This window comes from Hypoxylon trugodes (assembly GCF_022578975.1).
Source record: "Hypoxylon trugodes strain CBS 135444 unplaced genomic scaffold F4822scaffold_5, whole genome shotgun sequence".
NCBI classification, from domain to species: domain Eukaryota; kingdom Fungi; phylum Ascomycota; class Sordariomycetes; order Xylariales; family Hypoxylaceae; genus Hypoxylon; species Hypoxylon trugodes.
The window spans coordinates 1,761,809-1,782,979 of record NW_026250020.1 but is presented as its reverse complement, the minus strand read 5'-3'; the positions used below and the strand labels follow the sequence as shown (position 1 = coordinate 1,782,979).

The 21,171-nt window shown below is 48.0% G+C and overlaps 10 protein-coding genes across 10 annotated transcripts; 6 read left to right on the top strand and 4 right to left on the bottom strand.

The window, feature by feature from the left end:
- Window positions 1–74: 74 nt before the first annotated feature.
- Window positions 75–816, top strand: F4822DRAFT_403607 (CENP-S associating centromere protein X-domain-containing protein). The gene has a single exon (XM_051458135.1). It carries the CDS (start codon window positions 235–237, stop codon window positions 679–681), a length of 447 nt encoding a protein of 148 aa, XP_051314478.1. The 5' UTR covers window positions 75–234; the 3' UTR covers window positions 682–816.
- Window positions 817–2,462: 1,646 nt separating this feature from the next.
- Window positions 2,463–3,529, top strand: F4822DRAFT_253627 (uncharacterized protein). Its single transcript, XM_051454488.1, has 2 exons — window positions 2,463–3,079; window positions 3,131–3,529. Exons 1-2 carry the CDS (start codon window positions 2,694–2,696, stop codon window positions 3,441–3,443), a joined length of 699 nt encoding a protein of 232 aa, XP_051314477.1. The 5' UTR covers window positions 2,463–2,693; the 3' UTR covers window positions 3,444–3,529.
- Window positions 3,530–3,994: 465 nt separating this feature from the next.
- F4822DRAFT_253600 (cytochrome b5) lies at window positions 3,995–5,159 on the bottom strand. The gene is made up of 2 exons (XM_051454487.1): window positions 4,660–5,159; window positions 3,995–4,589 (listed from the first exon to the last, which is right to left on the bottom strand). The coding sequence occupies exons 1-2, from the start codon at window positions 4,984–4,986 to the stop codon at window positions 4,083–4,085; spliced, it is 834 nt and encodes a 277-aa protein (XP_051314476.1). The 5' UTR covers window positions 4,987–5,159; the 3' UTR covers window positions 3,995–4,082.
- Window positions 5,160–5,748: 589 nt separating this feature from the next.
- F4822DRAFT_253598 (quinone oxidoreductase) lies at window positions 5,749–7,144 on the top strand. Its single transcript, XM_051454486.1, has one exon. The coding sequence runs from the start codon at window positions 5,962–5,964 to the stop codon at window positions 7,060–7,062; it is 1,101 nt and encodes a 366-aa protein (XP_051314475.1). The 5' UTR covers window positions 5,749–5,961; the 3' UTR covers window positions 7,063–7,144.
- Window positions 7,145–7,437: 293 nt separating this feature from the next.
- F4822DRAFT_253538 (40S ribosomal protein S5) lies at window positions 7,438–8,799 on the top strand. Its single transcript, XM_051454483.1, has 4 exons — window positions 7,438–7,780; window positions 7,852–7,891; window positions 8,022–8,205; window positions 8,262–8,799. The coding sequence occupies exons 1-4, from the start codon at window positions 7,681–7,683 to the stop codon at window positions 8,577–8,579; spliced, it is 642 nt and encodes a 213-aa protein (XP_051314474.1). The 5' UTR covers window positions 7,438–7,680; the 3' UTR covers window positions 8,580–8,799.
- A 219-nt stretch (window positions 8,800–9,018) lies between these two features.
- Window positions 9,019–10,046, bottom strand: F4822DRAFT_429316 (uncharacterized protein; the record flags this gene model as incomplete). The annotated part of the gene is made up of 2 exons (XM_051461072.1): window positions 9,019–9,811; window positions 9,934–10,046. 2 exons carry the CDS (start codon window positions 10,044–10,046, stop codon window positions 9,019–9,021), a joined length of 906 nt encoding a protein of 301 aa, XP_051314473.1.
- Window positions 10,047–10,517: 471 nt separating this feature from the next.
- On the bottom strand, window positions 10,518–12,089 carry F4822DRAFT_253563 (NAD(P)-binding protein). Its single transcript, XM_051454485.1, has 2 exons — window positions 11,695–12,089; window positions 10,518–11,627 (listed from the first exon to the last, which is right to left on the bottom strand). The coding sequence occupies exons 1-2, from the start codon at window positions 11,754–11,756 to the stop codon at window positions 10,916–10,918; spliced, it is 774 nt and encodes a 257-aa protein (XP_051314472.1). The 5' UTR covers window positions 11,757–12,089; the 3' UTR covers window positions 10,518–10,915.
- F4822DRAFT_253562 (actin-like ATPase domain-containing protein) lies at window positions 12,090–15,579 on the top strand. The gene has a single exon (XM_051454484.1). It carries the CDS (start codon window positions 12,423–12,425, stop codon window positions 15,456–15,458), a length of 3,036 nt encoding a protein of 1,011 aa, XP_051314471.1. The 5' UTR covers window positions 12,090–12,422; the 3' UTR covers window positions 15,459–15,579.
- A 491-nt stretch (window positions 15,580–16,070) lies between these two features.
- Window positions 16,071–18,644, top strand: F4822DRAFT_403595 (acid protease). Its single transcript, XM_051458134.1, has 3 exons — window positions 16,071–17,042; window positions 17,105–17,222; window positions 17,286–18,644. Exons 1-3 carry the CDS (start codon window positions 16,772–16,774, stop codon window positions 18,247–18,249), a joined length of 1,353 nt encoding a protein of 450 aa, XP_051314470.1. The 5' UTR covers window positions 16,071–16,771; the 3' UTR covers window positions 18,250–18,644.
- Window positions 18,645–19,537: 893 nt separating this feature from the next.
- F4822DRAFT_253465 (uncharacterized protein) lies at window positions 19,538–20,981 on the bottom strand. The gene is made up of 4 exons (XM_051454482.1): window positions 20,879–20,981; window positions 20,383–20,568; window positions 20,158–20,247; window positions 19,538–20,083 (listed from the first exon to the last, which is right to left on the bottom strand). The coding sequence occupies exons 2-4, from the start codon at window positions 20,475–20,477 to the stop codon at window positions 19,693–19,695; spliced, it is 576 nt and encodes a 191-aa protein (XP_051314469.1). The 5' UTR covers window positions 20,478–20,568; window positions 20,879–20,981; the 3' UTR covers window positions 19,538–19,692.
- Between the last annotated feature and the right edge of the window lie 190 nt (window positions 20,982–21,171).

Here is a 21,171-nt window from a genome sequence, read left to right as displayed (position 1 = left end):
ATGATTGGTGATAGGTAAGGCAGGTGGCAAGCAGCTGGAGTAAGTCGCGCCCTATTAGGTTCTGTACCTGTACCCAAAACCGTGTCTTGCTTCTGACCTTGCATATTAAACATACGATTCTTCCGACACCTTTTAACTACATGCCTACATAAGAGTTCCTTCCCTCGTAAATCTACTTTACCTACCATATTCCACTCATCTGCGTACACGCCATTTCAGACAGTGAATTGGAGAATGGCGCCCAAACAATCCACAACCAGCGCTCGCGGCCGCGGCGCGTCTTCTGCTACTACGAACAAACCCTCCAAAGCGTCTACGTCCAAAAACCAATCTTCTCGTGCCGTGCACTCGGAAAGCGACGCAGATCCGTTTGCGGAGGACGATCGATCGCAACAGCGGAGAGGGCATGATACTACGATGGAGATTGATGATGATAACGAGGAAGAGGAAGATGAAGAGGCGAGGAAGACGATACCGCCAGAATTGTTAACGCATGTGTTGCACCAGTTCTTTGAGAAGAATGGTACGAGAGTCTCGAAGGATGCTAATGCGGCTATTGCGAAGTATATGGATATTTTTGTGCGCGAGGCGATTGCGCGGACGGTTGTGGAGAAGGAGAAGGGATTTCTCGAGGTCGAGGATCTAGAAAAGGTCGCACCGCAGCTTTTGCTTGATCTATGAAGGCGTAACAAGACATCTCCATGTGCCGTTAGCGGAACCAATCCTGAAGAAATTACGCTACAGGTATGTTTCAACTATATAAATGTTCTAATGTTCTATCTCTTACGACTATCAGCTACTGTATACGAAGTGATAGCCCGAATTCGGATCATGATCGACCGCGATGTATATCTTTTCTCCGGCATTTTACTCCTGATTGCATGAACGCATCCTTGGAATCGATCTACGGAGCCGCGTTGGCGAAGATCTCGGCATCTTGCACTGCCTACCTATACTAATTTCCTAAGGCTGGGCTGAAGACCTTGGTCTCCAACCTTTAATGTTGGATCAATAGCAAGCCGGGTCTATCCCTTTCGTAGAAGATAAGGATCCCGGTGCATAAATCAGGAATGGAAGATATCAACTGAACCCCTTTGGATGTTCATCTCGACTTATCTCGTCGGGGAGCACTGGCTTATCTACGATGGTTCCCCACCTCTCAGCCTCGGGGCCAGCACTTGGGGAAAACCTCTAGAATAGTCTTACAGTGGACTCTGAATTCTCAACATAGTATCAGAGTAGTTCCATGATAGTTTCTAGGTGGATAACTTATTCGAGCCGCACCATATTTTGTGGACTTAAGCCACTGGAGAAGAGTATAGTACGTCAACCAGTTTCGAGTTACTTACGTGGAATTTAGAAACATTTCATGGCCTCGATACTTTTATGATACTAACATGTATTCATATTTCGTATCGTCTGAATTCCTATGAATGTTTCTGATCCTAAAAAGAATTAGTGGTTAGGATGTACTATGGCATGCAGCAGCTCAAACAGTCAGATGCAGTATAGATCTCCTCAATTAAAAGAGACATCTATCAATTAATTACCCACAAAAATAAAGCGGTTATCTTGCCGTCGCTTCCCTACAATTAATTGAATGAATTGAGGCTCCTTAGTGCTTGCTTAACCTTTTTTGGTGGAAGAATGCTGGCGGCAATAACCAAAAAAGGAGATGGGATGAAACTGGCAGAGTTTGGCTGGTGTCACATAGTTCCATGTTGAAGCACATCCGTGCTCCGAGCCAGCCCCTGACCCCAGCCGGCTAGGTACCTAGGCCGCCTTATTAGGCCCCTAAATCCCCTGTAAGTCCCCTGTCGCTTAACCCTCCAAACTTAATTCTGCTTAACACTGCTTAACACTCTGCTGTATCTGCGGAGTTACGTGCCCCCTGGTCCAACTTCACATCTTCAACAACTTCATTCCCCAGATTCAAAACGTTTACGCCCTGAATCTCGTAACCACAACCCTAGAGGCAACCTACGAAACGATGTCAGCGTATAGGTAATTCGCCACTATTATGAAGACAATTGTTTCTAATTACAATTGTTGAGCGAAACAATAACCGCTATAGGGACAAGTGGTTCGATGATGTGGACGCGACATGCATCATGAAAGAGCCTCCTCATCGTATCCCCACGATAGGGACTGCAATATGTGCCCCGGAATCTAGACCTACCCGGGTGGCTTTGCTATTACTACTACACTCATTCCGATATGAGCAGCAGTAATCAGGCCTAGAAGCAATATCTCGGCTGTCAAGCGTCCGTCTTAGTGGACACCCCTGGTCGACATGGTAGCATTTCCTAAACTAGCCATCTTGTCGATGGTCCAAACGTGTTTCATAGATTTCTTCACTTTCAGCAACCCTTGACCTTAGATGTCGGGGGGGCATGGGCTGGGCCCGCAGCATGGCGATCAATCATGTTGCCGACTTATCCTCAATAGGTCTTTAAAACTCATGCTGCTCCCGCTGCCTCCTTGGCTTTGTGTTTTTTTCTCTTCTCTATTCAGCTTCTCTACGTTTCTCATTGGGATCTTCATTTTTCTCTTGTTTTTCCTCACTTTCACTTCATACCATAATCTTCGTCAGGCTAGTCCTACACAGCGCGAGTCGCTTATTGAATATTCGCTCTCTTCGAACGACTTTCTTTTATTAGATAAAGTTAGGAAAACTCATCAAAACCGCCAGAATGCAGTTCACTACCGCTACTCTCCTCGCCCTCTTGGGTGCTGCTTCCGCTCAGAAGGTCCATGTCGTTTCGGTCGGTTCCCCGAACGGTACTCTCGCTTTCAGCCCCGACAACGTGAAGGCGGATGTGGGTGATATGATCCAGTTCCAATTCCGAGGTGGCAACCACAGTGTAGCTCAGTCCAACTTCGACAACCCGTGCACACCCATCGCCCAGACAACCAACATGACTGGTGTTTTCTCCGGCTACCAACCCGTAGCCGCCAGCGCCGCTATGGGCATGATCCCTACCTACACTATGATGGTCGCCGCCAAGACGCCTCAGTGGTTCTACTGTTCTCAGGCCAAGCACTGCCAAAACGGTATGGTTATGGTCGTTAACGAGAAGTGAGTTCAAAATCGTCAATGCATTGCAAGTTCGTATCTAACCATGAATAGCACTGCTGCCAACGCTTCCCGAAGCTTGACTGCTTTCAAGGACCTTGCTAAGGCCGCTACCGCCAACATTGCTCCCTCCACTGCCACCAGCGGTTCTGGCAACAGCACATCCGGTGGTTCTACTGGCTCCACTGGTGGCTCTACCTCTGGCTCTGGTTCCTCATCCGGTAGCGGCAGTGGCAGCGCCGATGCCTCCCAGAGCAGCTCTACACCGGGCGCCTCTTCCGACGTCCCGACAGCCGGTGCCAGCGTCGCCGGTGTCTCCGCCTCTATGGGTCTCGTCGGTATTGTTGCTGCTCTTTTCATGCTATGATAGGACTGTACTAGGGTTGAAGTAGGCAGTAAATGAGGCTCATGTCATAGAGCTATGACTTAATGACTGGAAGCAGTGGGCCATACGGTATCCATCTTTAGATCCGGGCCTATAATTATAACCCAAGAAGGGGTACGGATGTCGAGCCCATTGGATGGGGGAGGCATGCCGTTACGGATCTAGAGAAAAAAACGTATACATGTATTTTGGATTCTTAGCCCCAGGGGGCAAGCAGGCGGTTCGGTTTTGCATTATTGTGCAGTTAGATGAAGTGCCCTCGCTTTTGATTAATATACCCGTTGATCCCTTTGAGAACATAAAAGTCTTAAGATCTACTATGGACGTGAATGTGTGACAGTCACGATTGTAATATTCGAAGGATGCGTAACGTATTTGGTAGTGATGCTTGCATAGTATTATTCGGATCAACTATCCTTCGTATGATTTTCAACGTCCTTTGGTGAAGCCATTTGATACCAGCGCCTAATGCATCGCTTTTCCATGCCTGAATTCGCATCACGCTAGAACAACCCTATAACCGATTGTAGCATTTTATCGCTCCTTTTCTCTCCCTCTTTTTTCTAGGATATCTTACAATCTTCTAGGTAGGTATATATACGTTCCCGTCACCTTTTAAACTCACGACTCCTCCTCACCAGGCGCTTTTCTGGGCTTCCTCCCCTTAGCCGCGGTGTCGCAAAGCTTCTTCCGCGGCTCCTTATCCAGCCAGTTCTTCTCCCTCTTCACATACCCAATCTTCGGGTACTTGGGACTGTTCTCGAAGAACCGTACCCAGTGTAATAACGCCTCGTGTACTTTCTCCTGTGCCTCCTCTAATTCTTTCTTCTTCAACGCAGCTAACTCGGCTGCGGGGTATAAAGAGTCGATTGAGGGATCGTCTAGGGGTAGGAACATATCTTCGAGACCGCGGAGATCGGGCGTTCGGTCTTCGGCGAAGCAGCCGGATACGTAGGATCGTGCTGCGTCGGCGCCGGCGAAGAAGCGGTAGGAACCCCCGGGGCCGTAGGTCCGCCGGTTGCTGGATACGTCGTAGATGCTGCCGTTTATGGCGAGGTAGATGGGTTTGGACTCGTCGGTGCCGTCGTATTGGGATAGTTCAGTTGGGGTTAGGTAGATTGGTCCTTTCTAGAAGGGCTGTTAGTTCTTTATTCTGCCTTTGTATTTACGTATAGGGCTGGGTATGTGTCGAACGTACCAGTTGAGCTTTCCACCAATCCACCTGCAAGTACTTAGGCGGTGCACGCAGATTCCAAGTAAAGGACTCGCCGCCCGAGACGAGATAGCTGAGACCGCATGAGGCGACAACTAGGAATGAGAGGACTCGTAGGATGTCTAGCCACGGGCTATAGGACTCGTCGTCGTCGATGAGCTCGCTGGCGCCCTTGCGCTTTGGTCTGGATTTGGACTTGGACTTTGCTTTTTTTTGTTCTTCGCGTACTTCGGATTCTGATGCTGTTCCTAAGTCTTCGACGACGGCGGTCTTGACGGGGCCTTTGCCCCTGCGTTGGCGGACTTCTGCCATGATTGGGTTTCTATTGGTCTTCGATTCCCCTTTCAATTGACTAATTTCACTCGAGGATATAGTATTTAGAGCAAACAGTTTTTATAAAAGTGTTATTTTATTATACGAACGAATACTTAAGTTAATTAAGACAAGGCTAGGCAAGGGAGTAGGCGAAGCAATGTGGCCTTGTGCAAAGCTCGTGTATTCTAATTACGGTACTCCGTAGAATTGCGGAAGCTCGAGACTCCGCGAATTAAGAATTGATGAAATTTGGTTGGCCGAGAAAAAGATGGATGTGATAAGCTTACAAGCTCCGATTAAGGTTCATTCTTATGTACATCATTCGGTTACACCCGGGGGGCTATTAGTAGAAAATACTAGCCACAAGTGTGGCTTGAGAGATGTACCTAGGTAGCTTAGAAATAGGGATTATTATTTCGACGATCGCAACATTATGAACTTGCTTTTCAACACCATAACCGCGGATGGTCGGGAGAATTATTAAGACATCGCATCGGGAACCACCCGGATGCATGCTGTTTAAAACTCCGTGATCATCAGGCCGCATCGTGGTCGGCACCGATCTATATCAGCCATTTCCTGATTCGTCGTCCTTACCTCATCGGGCATACGCCTCTTAATTTACAGCCTGTATTTGTAAGTGTTGGTCTGTACAATTAACAATAGAGTTGCACTTGAATAGCCTGTCCACAATCATATGGAACTTCAGTAAGCGCTTCGCGGATTTTATCGTCGGTTTTCACTCGCTCTTCGGTAACGGCATAGTGGTTTAGGAAGTTTAGGAATACCATACCCCTCATCGTGACTTAATCAGCGCGTCAGTATGGAAACTCTAGACGTCGTACAGAATATCTGCCTATATATATGGGAAGGGTAGTCCAGGAATAGGTAGCCAAGAACATCGAACCATAGTGAGTTAAAGCAAAATATCAGATATCAACAAGACATCGAACACAATTATCTTCAGACGAAATGGCTTCTTCAACAATGCACGCAGTTGGTGTAGCACAGTATGGTGCTATCGCGAACTTGCAATCGAGAGAAGTTCCCAAGCCGTCGAAACCAACTGGTCGCGAAATGCTTGTTCAGGTCAAGGCCATCTCTGTCAATCCTATTGATATGAAGGTCCGAGCTGGCACATACGACGACCCCCCTGATTACTACGAACGAGTCAAGTCGCTCTTGCAAGAGCCACCTCACTTCCACATCATCGGCTATGATGGCGCAGGGATTGTTCTCGAAACGGGACCGGATGTGAAGTACTTCAAGCCCGGAAACGAAATCTTCTATCTCGCAAACCCCGTCAAACAAGGCACATATGCCGAGCAAGTACTCGTCGACGAGCGCCATGCAGGCCACAAACCGGGTTGCGTGGACTTCGTTCAGGCTGCGGCGATGCCGTTGACCTATGCAACCGCGTACGAATCTCTCGTCAACCGACTGGAAATCAAAGAGGGCGAGAAAGCCGCAATCCTGATTATCAACGGTGGTGGGGGTATGGGATCCATTGCTTCACAAATCGCTCGATATGTCTGCAAGTTGCCCGTTGTCATCACGACAGCTTCAAGGCCGGAAACTATCGCGTATACCAAGAAGATGGGCGCAACGCATGTCGTCAACCACCGCGAGGATATCGTCAAACAAATCCGAGCGCTCAACCTTCCGGCTGACACACCCTTGAAATACGCTTACATCACTTCGCGAACGGAGCAATACCTCTTCCCCATCGCCGAAGTTATCGCGCCATTTGGCAAAATCTGCAGTATTGTGCAGGCCAAGTTTGACATGTACGGGTCGCAGATGATGGGCAAGTCCCTGACGTTTTCATGGTGTTGGTTGGCTTCAGGTGCTTACCACCATTATGTAAATGACCAGGAAGAGAAGCACCACGATTGGTATGAACAGCTAGGTCAGTATCTTGGTGATGGTACGATCAAATGTCATTTGATGCAGCGGCTTAAGGCTACGGCGGAGGGAATCAGAGAGGCGCATAGGATCCTGGATGCTGGGACTGCTATTGGGAAGATGGCGCTTGGCGTTGATGAGCCTGGTTTAGAGGAGGCGTTTTGTTAATTGTGAGCATTGGGGTTGTAGTATTTAGCAGAATGTAGCTTTATCGAATTAACATAAGCGGATAGTATGCGTCCAGGAGGTTGGATACATAATTGTCGGGCAACGATAAGATGGTTGAACTTTATAGACAAGGAAAGAATTTATAATTATAATTGACGGATATTTTTATGTTACGGAGTATCTAGAATAACAAAGTTTCATAAACGAGTCATATCTCTGTATATATGGAATCGTCGACCAATGGTGAACCTTCGATGTTGATTGAATTGTTCTTTCTTCAGAGATCAGAGGTGGTAGCTGCATATTTAGCGGAGTTTCCATCAGGCCAGTACCCCACATTGTGTATCTAAGTACCTTCTTTATCTAACCAAATTTTAAACAGTGCCAGCTGCTACCGCCTGAAAGTGGGGTATTCGCTTTGATTGGTTCTCTCGCACTAACCTTTGAGCCCTAGCGCACCAATTCTACCCACGAATTTTTGGAATCGGATGTATTCCGTACCCGGCCAAAATTTCTATCTTGAACATTCAACAGTGGAATTTCGCGATCCTCCCCACCACCAACATTCGACCTTTAACATATCCCTAATCTCTTGCCAGGAACGCCAGAACAATCAACATGTCTGACAGCGGCGAGATCGAGGTCGAATCCGCCACCTACCAGGTCCTTCCTAAGGATGTAACCGCCGAGATTGGCAGCATCAAGCTGTTCAACCGATGTACGTTCTTCTCCCTTTGGATTGGTTTTCCTAATTAAACCTTGGGACGTCGCAACTAATTAAATGAATAGGGAGCTACGAGGATGTTGAGATTCGCGACATCTCTTTGACGTAAGTCAATTTAATCAATTTTTATTCCATTCCAAATCGAATTATCCGACTTGAACGAACCGACAGCATTCGAGCATATCTTGGGAATTGAAACGTATGGAACATCAAGCTAACGGAGGAAATTTTACAGCGACTACATCCAAATCCGATCCCCCGTCTACATCCCTCACTCTGCCGGTCGTTATGCCGCCAAGCGATTCCGCAAGGCCAACTGTCCCATCATTGAGCGATTGACCAACTCGCTCATGATGCACGGCCGCAACAACGGAAAGAAGCTGATGGCTGTCCGAATCGTTGCGCACTCTTTCGAGATCGTAAGATTTTCTGTATCCGGAAATTTCAATCCGCGACAAATTCTAACATTAAATAGATTCACCTCATGACCGACCAGAACCCTATCCAGATCGCCGTTGACGCCATTGTCAACTGTGGTCCCCGAGAAGACAGCACACGTATTGGTTCCGCCGGTACCGTCCGACGACAGGCCGTCGATGTCTCTCCCCTCCGACGAGTCAACCAGGCCATCGCCCTCCTCACCACCGGTGCCCGAGAGGCCTCTTTCCGCAACGTCAAGTCGATTGCTGAGTGCCTGGCCGAAGAACTAATCAACGCTGCCAAGGGAAGCAGCAACTCGTACGCTATCAAGAAGAAGGACGAGTTGGAGCGTGTAGCCAAGAGCAACCGATAAAAGGGGTGTTGTTTCAGGGTTTTTCTTCGGCGTGGAACGATCTGGGCATTTTACACTCTGCATTTGTGCGTTTCTGGCTCAGGCGGGATGCGGTTCTATGGCATACTAGTCACGTAGGGCTCGTCAAATAAAGGCTCTGCCCCCGTGCGGGCAAAATATCATGAACTGAATTAAGCAAAAATAAAGTTCCCGGAAAAGGACAGTCAGTGGTGTTAATAGGATTGATTCATTGATATTTGGCTCTTCTTAAATGCAGTAGCAGCTAAAGGACTAAATTGGCCGTGCTCGATCGACCTGGTATCATCGTAAGAATCGTAGTAGCCAGCGAAGTCATAGCTAAACTACTATTTGCGTGCCATCCCCGTTACCATATGCCTAGGTCAATATCTCCCTAGGTACTGTAGGTATTCCACAACTCCTCTCCAGGCCATCTTAGATGTCATACCTTTGGGTTCACCTCCTTGATCTTGAGTCGTTGGAACATACCCACGTGCGGGATGCCCTCCTCGTACCAAGTTCCCATACCCTCATCAACCTTAAACCCCCATCTCTCGTAAAGTCCAACGACGGACTTCTGCGCATGGCAGCAGATGAGACCATTCCACTTGGGGATATCGCTAGGAGCACCCGCCTTCAACTGATCCATACCTAACTCCGTAACGCTGGGGTTGAAGAACGTAGGGTTCTCTTCTAACCACTTCTTCGCTGCGTGCCAGAGCTGGCCCGCGATGTGGTGGCCTCGGAATTCGGGGATTACGGCCATGCGACCTAGTTTGACGTAGGGTTCCTTGCCGTCGTGGTACGTCGTAGGACGATCCGCGCCGTAGGGTAGTGCGGAAGCTTGACGCTCTTCATCGACGGACGTCAATGTGCGAGCACGGGGTCTAGCACCCGTTGGTGAAGCAGCATTCCCACTTCCCCCTCCACTTCCACCAACCTGGCCATCCTCACCCTCATCTTCCTGCAGAACATTATCCACATACCGCCCTCCCGCCTGCGGGTGCGGCGGGTGCGGAAACGGTACCACGCGCAAGGTGCCGATAGGCATGGAACGAGTCTCTGACCGCCGCGGGCGCAGGATTTCACCTGTGGCTGGGTCCCGCTGCTCCGGGGATACGGTTTGGTGCACGCTAGCGTAGGTCACCCAGTGGCAGGAGCGCGCGTCGTCGGCGTCGTGCTCGTTTTGCAGGGGTACGGATTGTTCACGCACGAAGACTGCTTCGCGGACTTCCCTGGAGGTGGGTTAGTTGGTGTATGAGAGGGCTTGAGTCATGGCTTGGGTAGTGAGGTCGGATGTATGGATACAGCCATATTGTAGTGTAGCGTAGTATTAGGGAAAGATAAAGGTACTTACATGGCATCGCAGAATGCCTGGGGTATATGTGCCGGCTGTTGATCATGAGGCTTCGAACGGTCGTAACCGTCGAGGCGCGAGGGCTCGAGGAGAGTGATGAATGGTGTTCCCATTTTTGGTTCTTCCTTTGTGATTGAGTAGGTGGAAGTTTTGCGAGTCGGAGTTTGGTCCGGGATGGGTTAAGTCAAGTTCGGAGTTAGCGTTCCGGTCTCTTGACTCTTATATGTATTTGGTAAGCTTGCCTGTCTACTTGCTCGAAGTAATGTAGAAAGAAGCTAAAGGTCTGATTTACTTTCCCCAGGTTTTGTAAATGGGTTAGGTAAAGTAGGTAAGCCACTATGCGGGATGGTATACCGTTGGGTGTAGTTGACTAATGATCTACTACACTGCCGTTGAGACCGCCACGAGTAGATGCAGAGACAGGGGGTGAATCAGGGGTAAAAGGAATAGGGTGGCCAATAAGACTTGGGGGCAGTTTGAGGGGTCCAGAAAATATGAACGACTTCGTATGAAACATGAAACGAGATCTTCATTAGGATTTATGAAGTTGAGTCATCTCTGTCATCTCGGGGCGAAAGTAAGAAAGTGAAGGTTACACAATCACCCGACTGGAGAATTCCCCAGGTGGGCAATCGCCACGGAGCCGAGCGTTGTATCCGGCGTCGGATCTCGCCACTCCGACACGGGAAACACAACGGAACTTACGCCGCTGTTTGCCGAGAAATATCGATTCCTGTTATCAAATAAAACCATTTATACCCCAATTCATAAGAACAATAGTTCATAGGGCAGGATTAAGAAAGTTTACCTAGAAACCTTGGCATATTGCGGAACGCCTTAAAACATATACTCCGAAAAGATAATGCAAGCAATAATTGCTTACATTAGTAGACTCGCTGGCTTCTCCTTTAATTGGTCGTATCAAATACGCATCAGCTCAAACAAGCATACGAAAACCAAGATACGTTTCGGAACCAACCAACTACTTAAGACCACCACTGAGCAGTATGCTTTGGCCTGTTAAGTAGCCAGTCCTACATATCATAGTAACAATATTTGCGCATTCTTGTGGCGTTCCTAGGCGTCCAACCGGAATGTTCTTCACGTCACCCGGCGTACCCTCGACGTATTTCTCGTCTGGGATCATCCCGGTCTCTCCAATCATAGCGGGAGCAACATCATTGACGGTGATCCCTACCTTTCCGTGCTTCATTGCCAAGTTCTTCATCAGACCGGTCAGCCCAGCTTTAGAAGCAGCATAGTGACACGCGTTAATACCCCCTCCTTGTGCTGCAATCGACGAAATGAAGATAATCCGCCCCCAGCCTTGCGCCTCCATGTGCGGAATACTCAGTTTAGAGAGAAGAAACGAGGCTCGCAAGTTGACGTTGATCGTGTAGTCGAACTCTTCTAAGCTCACGTCCAATATACCATTTCGTCTCTTTCCGTACCCTGCATTTGATACTAGGATATCTGGACCGTCTTGGCCGTGCTGCTCTTTAATCTCACGAAACAGGTTCTCGATCTCTTCTGCTGATGCTGTATCAACACGATGGACGGTGATTTTACGGCCCTCGCCATCTAATTTCCGAAGTTCTTCGGCTAGATCGTCCACAGGTTGTGTGTTCCGAAAACATGTCAGAGCAAGAGAAGCTCCGTGAGCCCATAAATCTCGAGCGCATGCGGAGCCGATACTATGATATCCGTCAACTCTGTATTCGGATGCAATTACTTATGTCAAAACACATAGTACTAGCATACCCTCCGGAGGCACCTGTGATAAGAGCGAGACGCCCCTTGATCTCGTTATCAACCTTAGACATTGTGGAAATACGGATGTGAAGGTTATCAACACTTGGGATATTATGAAGAGAAAAGAAACATTGGGGACTTCGAAATTAAGTATACAATACACTTGAGATGCTCTTTATACATGAGTGTACTTCGGCTTTAAGTACCCCGTACCGAGGTACCTTCCTACCCCTTGTGCGGGGGGCAGGGGAATCAGAAAGTCAGCCACGAACATTATACGACAATGAATAGCTGACTAAGGTTGGAGAAGTGGGGTTCTAAGGATTTCCACATTTGTCTCATTCTAGGCACTAATTCCGTTATCGGACCAATTAGATCTCTATCAGTGGCTTTTGCACAAAACTCCAGCCACATACAAGGGTTTAATGTCAACAAGTTGTCCTCTTTGTATGGAAAAGTACATAATTTTTTGGCCAAACTCGTGCGGTGAGGTCAGAAAGCTCACATGGCTACAGGGAACAGTTAGGTTTCTTCTAGTTGAGGCCAGATTCTAATAAATTAAAGAATTCTTATATACAAGGCAGCCGGACTGGAGTCTCATAAATAATAAAGCTGCATTCAATCTTTATATTCAACCCACTATATTTCCCCAATCTCTCTCCCCAAGTAGCTGGTCTCAATCTTTTGACGGGCGAGCTTCTCGCCAAAAAAACACCCCTCCTAATATTTTGCCCATCATGGCGCAAATATACTCCCCTCGATCTATATTACTGTGCATGATCTTCTTTTTCTCTACAAATGTCCTAGCTATATCCGCTGTCCTTGGTATTGACCTGGGTACCGAATACATAAAAGCCACTCTCGTCAAGCCCGGAATACCCCTCGAGATCGTCCTAACGAAGGATTCGAGAAGAAAAGAAACCTCCGCTGTCGCTTTCAAACCCTCACAAAATGCCCCCAAGAGCGGCTCATATCCCGAGAGAGCTTATGGCTCAGATGCCGTAGCTCTCGCAGCTCGATTCCCCGGCGATGTATACCCCAACCTCAAAACCCTCCTCGGCCTTCCCAGCGACGACTCGATCGTGAAAGAGTATGCCGCAAGGCACCCAGCCCTACAATTAGAAGCACACAAGACACGTGGCACGGTTGCATTCAAGAGCAAGGCTACCGCGAATGAAGAAGCATGGATGGTTGAAGAATTATTGGCTATGGAGCTCCAGAGCATCCAGCGCAACGCTGAGGCAATGGCTGGCTCTGATAGCAATGTACGGTCTGTGGTCATTACTGTCCCACCGTTCTACACTATTGAAGAGAAGCGCGCTGTAGAGTTGGCTGCCGAGCTAGTTGGTCTTAAAGTCCTGTCATTAATCAGTGACGGTCTTGCCGTCGGGCTAAACTACGCTACGAGCCGAACATTCCCCAATGTGAACGAGGGAGGCAAGCCAGAGTACCACATGGTTTTCGATATGGGTGCTGGTTCCGCTAAGGCAACTGTCTTGAAGTTCCAAGGCCGATCAGTTAAGGACATTGGCAAGTTCAACAAGACAGTTCAGGAAGTACAAGTTGTGGGAAGTGGCTGGGACAGGACCCTGGGCGGTGACGCACTTAACTACTTGATCGTTGACGACATGATTGCCAAGTTTATTGAGACGTCAGCTGCGAAGAAGACCTCAGTGTCGGCGGAGAGTGTCCGAGGACACGGTCGAGCTATGGCGAAACTTTTCAAGGACGCCGAACGACTCAGACATATTCTCAGCGCCAACGTCGAGACTGGTACTAGTTTTGAGGGCCTCTACGATGATATTGATTTCAGATATAAGATTACTCGCGCGGAGTTTGAGAAACTAGCTGAGGCACATGCTGAGAGAGTCGGTGCCACAGTCCAAAAGGCGTTAGATGTAGCCGAGCTTGATATCAAACAGCTCGACTCCATCATCCTTCACGGCGGTTCCTCCCGGACGCCTTTCGTCCAAAAGCAGCTTGAGAGCATTGCAGGGAACGACAAGCTCCGGAGCAATGTCAACTCCGATGAAGCAGCAGTGTTTGGCGCTGCCTTCCGAGCTGCGGAGCTTAGCCCCAGCTTCCGAGTCAAAGAGATCAGGATCTCCGATGGCTCATTCTACCCGGCGGGGATGAAGTGGACGAATCCCCAGGGCAAGCCCCAACAGCAGCGACTCTGGACGGAACGATCGCTTCTCGGCGCCGCGGCGAAGGAGGTCACTTTCACAAACCACGAAGATTTCTCCGTCATCTTCTACCAACAATGGCCTTCAGCTGGAGGCGTGGCGGAAAGAGAAATAAAAACTTTGGTGATGAAGAACTTGACTGCTTCGGTCGCTTCTCTAGTTGAAAAGGGCTGCTCTCATCCCGATATTCACTTCAAGGTCAAGCTTCGACTTAGCGCCGAAGATGGCGAGGTTGAGATCGAGAAGGCTGCGGTTGAGTGTGAAGCTGAAGTACAGGAGAAGGAGGGCTCCGTCATTGATGGCGTCAAAAATCTCTTCGGCTTTGGGAAGAACAAGGATCAACAACCCCTGAAAGAAGAAGGAGAGAGTACTGATGCGGAAGCTTCCGAGAGCTCTTCGACTACTGAGTCCACTGAGACAGCCGCAACCTCTGTAGATTCTAGCACTTCTACAACCGCGACGCCGGCAGCTGCTGAATCCCCTGAGAGCAGCTCTACCCCGAAGAAAACTGAGCTTGTTGTAATCCCAGTCAACTATATTACAGAGAAGGCGGGTATCCCGAGTCTATCGAAGGCAGATCTTACTAAAGCAAAGGATCGCATCAAGGCATTTGAGTTGTCTGATCGATCTCGACGGGCAAGAGAGGAAGCTCTAAATCAGCTTGAAGGATTTACGTACAAGGTTAGGGATCTACTAGAGTCGGAATCTTTTGTAGCTGCCTCTACCGCAGAGGAACGAGCTAAGCTAGAGAAGAAAGCTAGCGAAGCTAGTGAATGGCTCTACGATGATGGCGCTGATGCGTCACACGACGAACTCAAGTCTAAGCTTAAGGGTCTAAAGGATCTTGTTTCTCCTATTGAGAAAAGAATTGAAGAAGCGCGAAAGAGACCGGAGTTAATCAAGGGTTTAAGAAGCGCGCTCGACCAGACAACCACATTTATTAATACCATCAAGGAGAAGATTGCCGAGGCAGATTCATACAGAGCATCTGTCAGTAGTAGTGCTAGTTCGACAAGCGAAACAAGCTCTACTATCACTGCAGCCCCTTCGAAAGATGCTGGTGATTTTGATGGCCTTGAGGATGAAGAAACAACACTATCGACAACAGCCACCGCAACGGAGGATCGCGGTCCAGTGCCGCCTCTTTACACCATTGACGACCTTAAGGAGATTACAGATCTTTCGAAGAGTATTATTGATTGGCTAGAAGAGAAGCTTGCCGAACAAGAAAAACTCCCCGAGACGGCCAACCCCGTGATACTAGCTAAGGATATTGAGGAAAGGACGAAGAAGCTTGAGAAGGCGGGCGTGGACCTAGCCATGAAGAGTGTCAGGAACTTTGATAAAGGCAAGAAGAAGAGCGGCTCGAAGAAGTCGAGCAAGCCTAAATCCAAGAAGGCATCTACCAAGACGGGAAGCGACAGCTCCGAGCCGACGGTAGAGCCTAAGGACGGGGAGAACTACATCAAGTTCGGAGAAGATGGCAAGGGCCCGTCAGCGGAAGAGATCGAGGAGATGATCAGGCGCATGTCTAAGGAACAACAAGATAAGGAGGCGAAGACAAAGACAAAGCATGATGAGCTGTAGTATAAACAGCAGATAGATATTGACGAATGATATGACACATCTACCAAAGCTTAGATATTTTGATTACAATGCCCTACCCAACTACCCAGATATGTAACAGGATTACAAGAGAGCTCCAGGTACCTAGGTAGTATTCTATTTAGATCTAAATGCTCTTCCACTTGACCACGTCTTATGGGTAGTATTCTGAGCTACGTACACCCCATATCCATATGTTTGTCTTTCCCATCGGCGGATAATCGGCGCAGAGCGGTCCAAAGCTCGTACGAAACTCCACCTGGGTTTGTTATTTAGTAACACCAAAGTCCGTGTAATATGTGGTAGACCGTTTGTCATGTCTTACGTGGTACACTTTTTCCTCTTTAATGTTTGGAGAGGCATAACCAAGCTAGGTGGCCTTATTTTAAAGTGAAAAAGGAGAACAAGGGAGAGCTGAGCTGATTCCCGTCAGCCCCTAACCATGCCTCCTTACATGTGTAGCTACTCAAAGCCGACATGATGAAACCGGGTAGACCCGTACTAGAGCGGTAGGGTAAATTACATAGATTCATATAAATATAAAAATTAAGTGTAATTGCTAGTAGGCTTCGGAAGATTAATAAACAGTGAGATCTCAAATCCACGTAAGTATTGGTCCGTTTGTTGATTTGTTTGCGAATCTGCTTCCATCCATATTTTACCGACGGTACACGTAAGTACGTACATGTGCATACATGCAGTTACGCAAGATCACACGGCTCCAACGGGTCCTTCAATCCAAAGAGAAGCTGCGGATACCCGGCTTGGCAAGATCGTCGACAAATCCGATTTCGTGTAGCTTTCCACTTGAGATTTAAAGTTGACGGTAGCTGGGAGCACTCGCCCAAACCTGCGCATGCTCACAAGGATATCCCGTCCGCCCCTACAGCACTTAGAAAGCAACTGCCTTCAGGTAACCGCTGCTTGATTCGTACACTGAATTTGTACCTTGGATACACCATAAGTCGCGTATGTTGAGAGAGGTACATACGTACATGCTAGAGCGGGTAGGCACCCCTTCCTTACATGAAGCAGGTACTTAATATCTCCCACAAAATTATACCATCACATCAGAACACGTTCATACCTTATTATTGTAGTTAGATAAACCAAACGCGACTGCCACCTAGGTAACTCTTAGGTCACTCACTCCCGCATCCACTCCTTTTGATATAAACCCCGCCTCTCTTTTCTCTTTCTTAAGAGATAATTTCTCCCTTTTCAACTTCTTCCCTATCTCTTCTAATTTCATCAAAGTTCCGCCATTCGTCCACCAAAACGGTCAGTCAGTCATTATGGCATACTTTTCCAGTGCCCTAGCGGCACTGGCCTTTTATTTCTCTCTCTTTGCCGTCGTCACTTCGTCGCCGGCCTTGCACCCGCGAGGTAGCAAGACTAACACTTTCTCTGTTGGCGTGTCCCACGACGCCGACGCCCCTCGACACGGTCCCAGCGACTACCTCAAGATTCTGAAGAAGCACAAGCTCAATATCCCCGACGGTTTGCAGGATGTTGTCGATACCCACAAGACTGCCACCAAAGAGAAGGCCGCCGTTGCTGATGGTGGTAATTAAAACGATGCTGATGCTATTTTTGATTTGTAGATTCCCTGCTGACAATAACACTAGGAAGTTCATCAGCTCCGGCCACTTCGCACGACGGTGATCTTGTCTTCATGACCCCCGTTAGCATTGGCACCCCTCCGCAACAATTATCCTTGGACCTTGATACTGCATCGTCTGACACGTATGGTAACCCTCTATATCTGTTTTGTTTTTATTTAGCACCGTAGACTGATAACTGTTGCAGCTGGGTTTTCTCGACCGACACAGATAAGAAAATGGTGGATGGTCAGACTCTTTGGGATCCCAGCAAATCATCCACATCCCAATCAATCAAGAACTGCTCCTGGTCTATGCTTTACGGTGACTATTCCACCTCGCGCGGCATCTGCTATAAGGACACACTCGCCTTTGGCGACCTTTCAATTCCCGATATGACGATTGAATCAGCCACGTCGGTATCGGAGATGTTCACAGAATCCTCGTACGACTCAGGTATTGTGGGGTTGGCTTGGCCATCTATCGCTGAGACGACACCGAGACAGAAAACCCTCCTCGACCTCCTACCTCAGGTATTGAGCCAGCCTCTGTTCACTGTCGACTTACGTCACAACAGCAGTGACGGCTCTTTCAACTTTGGATATATCAACGACCAATTACACGATTCGGATATCCAATACGTCAATATCAATAACTCGGAGGGATTCTGGGGTGTCACACAGTCAGGCTTTGGCATCGAAGGGATTAGTACCAAGTATGAATTCAATGAAGCACGAGAGGTCATTGTCGACACTGGTTCTACGCTGCTGCTTGCACCAGATGAAGCGGTTAAGACGTACTTCGACAACGTTCCCGGTGCCAACTATTCGTATGCGGATTTGGGCTTTCATTTACCTTGCAATTCGACCCCACCGGATTTCATCTTCGAGATTAGTGACGACGCGGGAGGCAAAATTATGGGCTCAATACCTGGGAAGTATTTCATCTATGCACTCGCTAGTGAAGGGATGTGCTATGCTGGTATACAGTCCTCTGGCTACATCTCTGGGACCCCTAGTATTTTCGGCGATGTGTTTCTCAAGAGCGGATTCGCCGTCTTCGACATAGGAAACGAACGCTTTGGCTTTGCTTCTAAGCCCAACTTGGACACCAATCTGAAGAAGAGAAACCCGGAAACCCAACCGTGGGGTCTGCCGGTGGTGAAGGTTTAACGAGTAAGGGGTCCCTTTATTGCGATACTGCATTCTGCCGCGTGGTATGAGAGGTGTTTCAGTTCGGTCGGTATCTTTGCTGCCATAATCCAAACCTCGAGATTAAAATGTCTACTCGCGTACTTATTCATGTATGTATCTGCGCCTTCTTTTTGGTCAGCATAGGTGGATGAGATGGATTGTGGTAATAATCACGGACTTGATCCCACAAAATACTGCCTGTAACTTCGGTTTCGTTTATAAGGTAGTCAAAATTATTGCTTTTTATGTTTGATTTTAAGAACATCGTTTCGGTATTGTGATTTGTTCTTCTGCTCCGTCTTTAATTTGGGTGGTGTTTGCGATGTTTGCTTATCGTAGTAATTTAAGTATAATCGTCCTTGGACAAAAAAAAAAAGGTTCATGCCTCGTTTTTAGGCGTCGCGATGTTTAAAGTTTTGATGCAATTTATACTAGACACTAATATTAATTGAGTTCTCTTAGTGTAACGTTGCGCAACGGCATTACTATATTAAATACCTAGGTAGTTTTGATGATTGCTCTTACCTATCTACCTACCCAGATGTCTACGGCGCAGCCAATGCGCCGCTACGACATGAAATAGACATTATCTAGCTAAAGTATTATAAGAATCATTAGACGAAAAGTAGGAGGCGAGCAAGGTATAGGTATGTTTATCCAGGATGCATTAGCAATGATTCCCCGAATGATAAGAGTCAGGTATGTACAATGATAAACTCATCGACCGATGAGATACGTATGCATCCATAATCTATGAAGGGGGCTCCCCTTTGCTTCACGCCGTCCACTCCCGGCAGCGGCCTCACACTCCCCTCCCAATGCCATGCTAAAATGTGTGGGATGACGAGCGGCTCTTCTCGCACGCCTCGTCCATTACTATCAACCCCAAGTAGTAATTGCCTTACAAAACCGCCTCCTCTTCATTCATGATGTTACTTGTAAAAAGGGTTCCTAAAGATGAGAACTCGAGAAAAGGAAGATGGGACGCCTTCAACGCCGGACGGACAGGGGAAAATGTAGTAGTCACGTCTTTTCTCCAAAACGAGAGGATATCTTAAGGCTGTAAAAAACCGTTTCGTGAAATAATTCCAAGAAATTTGACTTGTGGACATTAGCCCCCTGTTTCCGACGAAAAATATCGAAATGGTACAAGGCTCGCGTGTTGAATCCTAGAGCCGAGGTAAAGAGTTGACACCGTCCGACGGGGTATCCAAACACAAATCAGCTGAAACCCTCGATGGTTGTCCAAGTTCGGCTGGGCTAGGTTGATTGTTGTCGATCATTACGTGTTTCCTCTTTTATCGGACTCGAAGAGGGGCGGGTTGGATTGAAAATTCAGAGCGTAGAACCACTTCGTTATCTCGGCTAAGGGGGGCGCGTGGGCGGGGAAAGTGTCGTTAAAAATCAAAGTAAACTGCCGACTTAGTTGTCGCGGTCGCCACCATCTTTAGAAACGAAGACATAGTCAGTAATAATTCGAGAATCGGCACCGCCGTCACCAGAGGAGCTATGTTTGACAAATACGTATTCACCTTCACTGGCTGTAGGAGTCGGAGGCATAGCTCCCCCATGTGCAGGTGCTTGTTGGACCTGTTTCGCTGTACCTGGTCGTGACCTCTGCTGCTGTTGCTGCTGTGCGAGGTCTTTTTCTACTGATGCCTTCTTCTCGAAGGCATCGTTGAGGGCTTGCCGTTGAGCCCGCGGGCTGAGACCACCCGTTCCCGGTTGCTGCTTCTTAAGTCGTTCCTCCATTTCCTTGATTCTGGCCTCGAGGGCTTCTAATTCAGATTGACCGGTCGTAACTTGTTGTTTCCTAAACGGCGCAAAGCTCAGCATTAGTGCCTACCCCCAAGCCATACGGAATAGGACAATATGGGTAAGCCATACCGCTTGTCAATCTGCTCGTCTAGGTCGGCTAGGCTGTTTTCGATACGGAAGATATCCATCAACTCCTGGCTAAAGGAGCGGGCGATTGTGCTGCAAAGGGAATAAATATTAACTCTTTCCTCATTGTTCATGAATAAGATATGCATTGTCTTGTTATCTTCACCCCAACTCTGTTGCGACGCAGAAAAGGGTGGAAAGATAATTAGACATCGGTGAGAAACTCACGATTGCGGGCGGCGGCCATTGGGCTTCCAGTCGCGGTCGAGTTCCTCGTCGGTCGGGTTCATCTTGGGCAAAAAGTTGGTGCTGTCCTCGTACATGGGCGTTAAGGGAAACTGATGCAGAAGCTGTAGAAGAAGCAGTGGGAAATTGTAGAAATCGTCTAGTTTGGGGGGGATATTGGAAAAGGTGCTAACGACCTGGAGTTAGAGGGGGAGCTGGTGGTATTATTATTATTGGTAGAGCACTGGGAGTTGGCGGTGGGGGGAGGGAATGAAAGGCGGGTCGTTAGGAGAAATCGGGATGGATTGGGATGTGTCCTGTGTCCTACTGAGCAGGCCTGGGCAAGGTACAGTGAGCTGATGACCGTTAATACGTTAATACCTAGGCAGTTTAAAGGGACCGAATGAAAAAAAGGAGAGGGGGTGTAAGGGTCAGGCGAACGAACCAGTGGACACTCGAGCCTTTCCCGGTACCTGACTTAAATAAATACACACCTAACCTAACCGTCTTGGACACTCAACAACCGAAACACACTTGCATGAAAAAAAGGACGCTGGTAATCTCCCGTGGGAATAGATCGATGGGAGGGAGAATATTTCTTCGGTTTACAAATTGATTGAATTGGGTATAAATTCTATTTCAACCTTGAGCTGATGAAACTTGACAATTTTGATGGATTTAACTCACTGAAAGTTGTAGTTACTTCCTACCAGTTAGGTGGGTAATAATTGCCTTGGCATCTAACTGCTTTTTGGGATGATCTCAAGACGATCTCATCACTAGATAAAATTG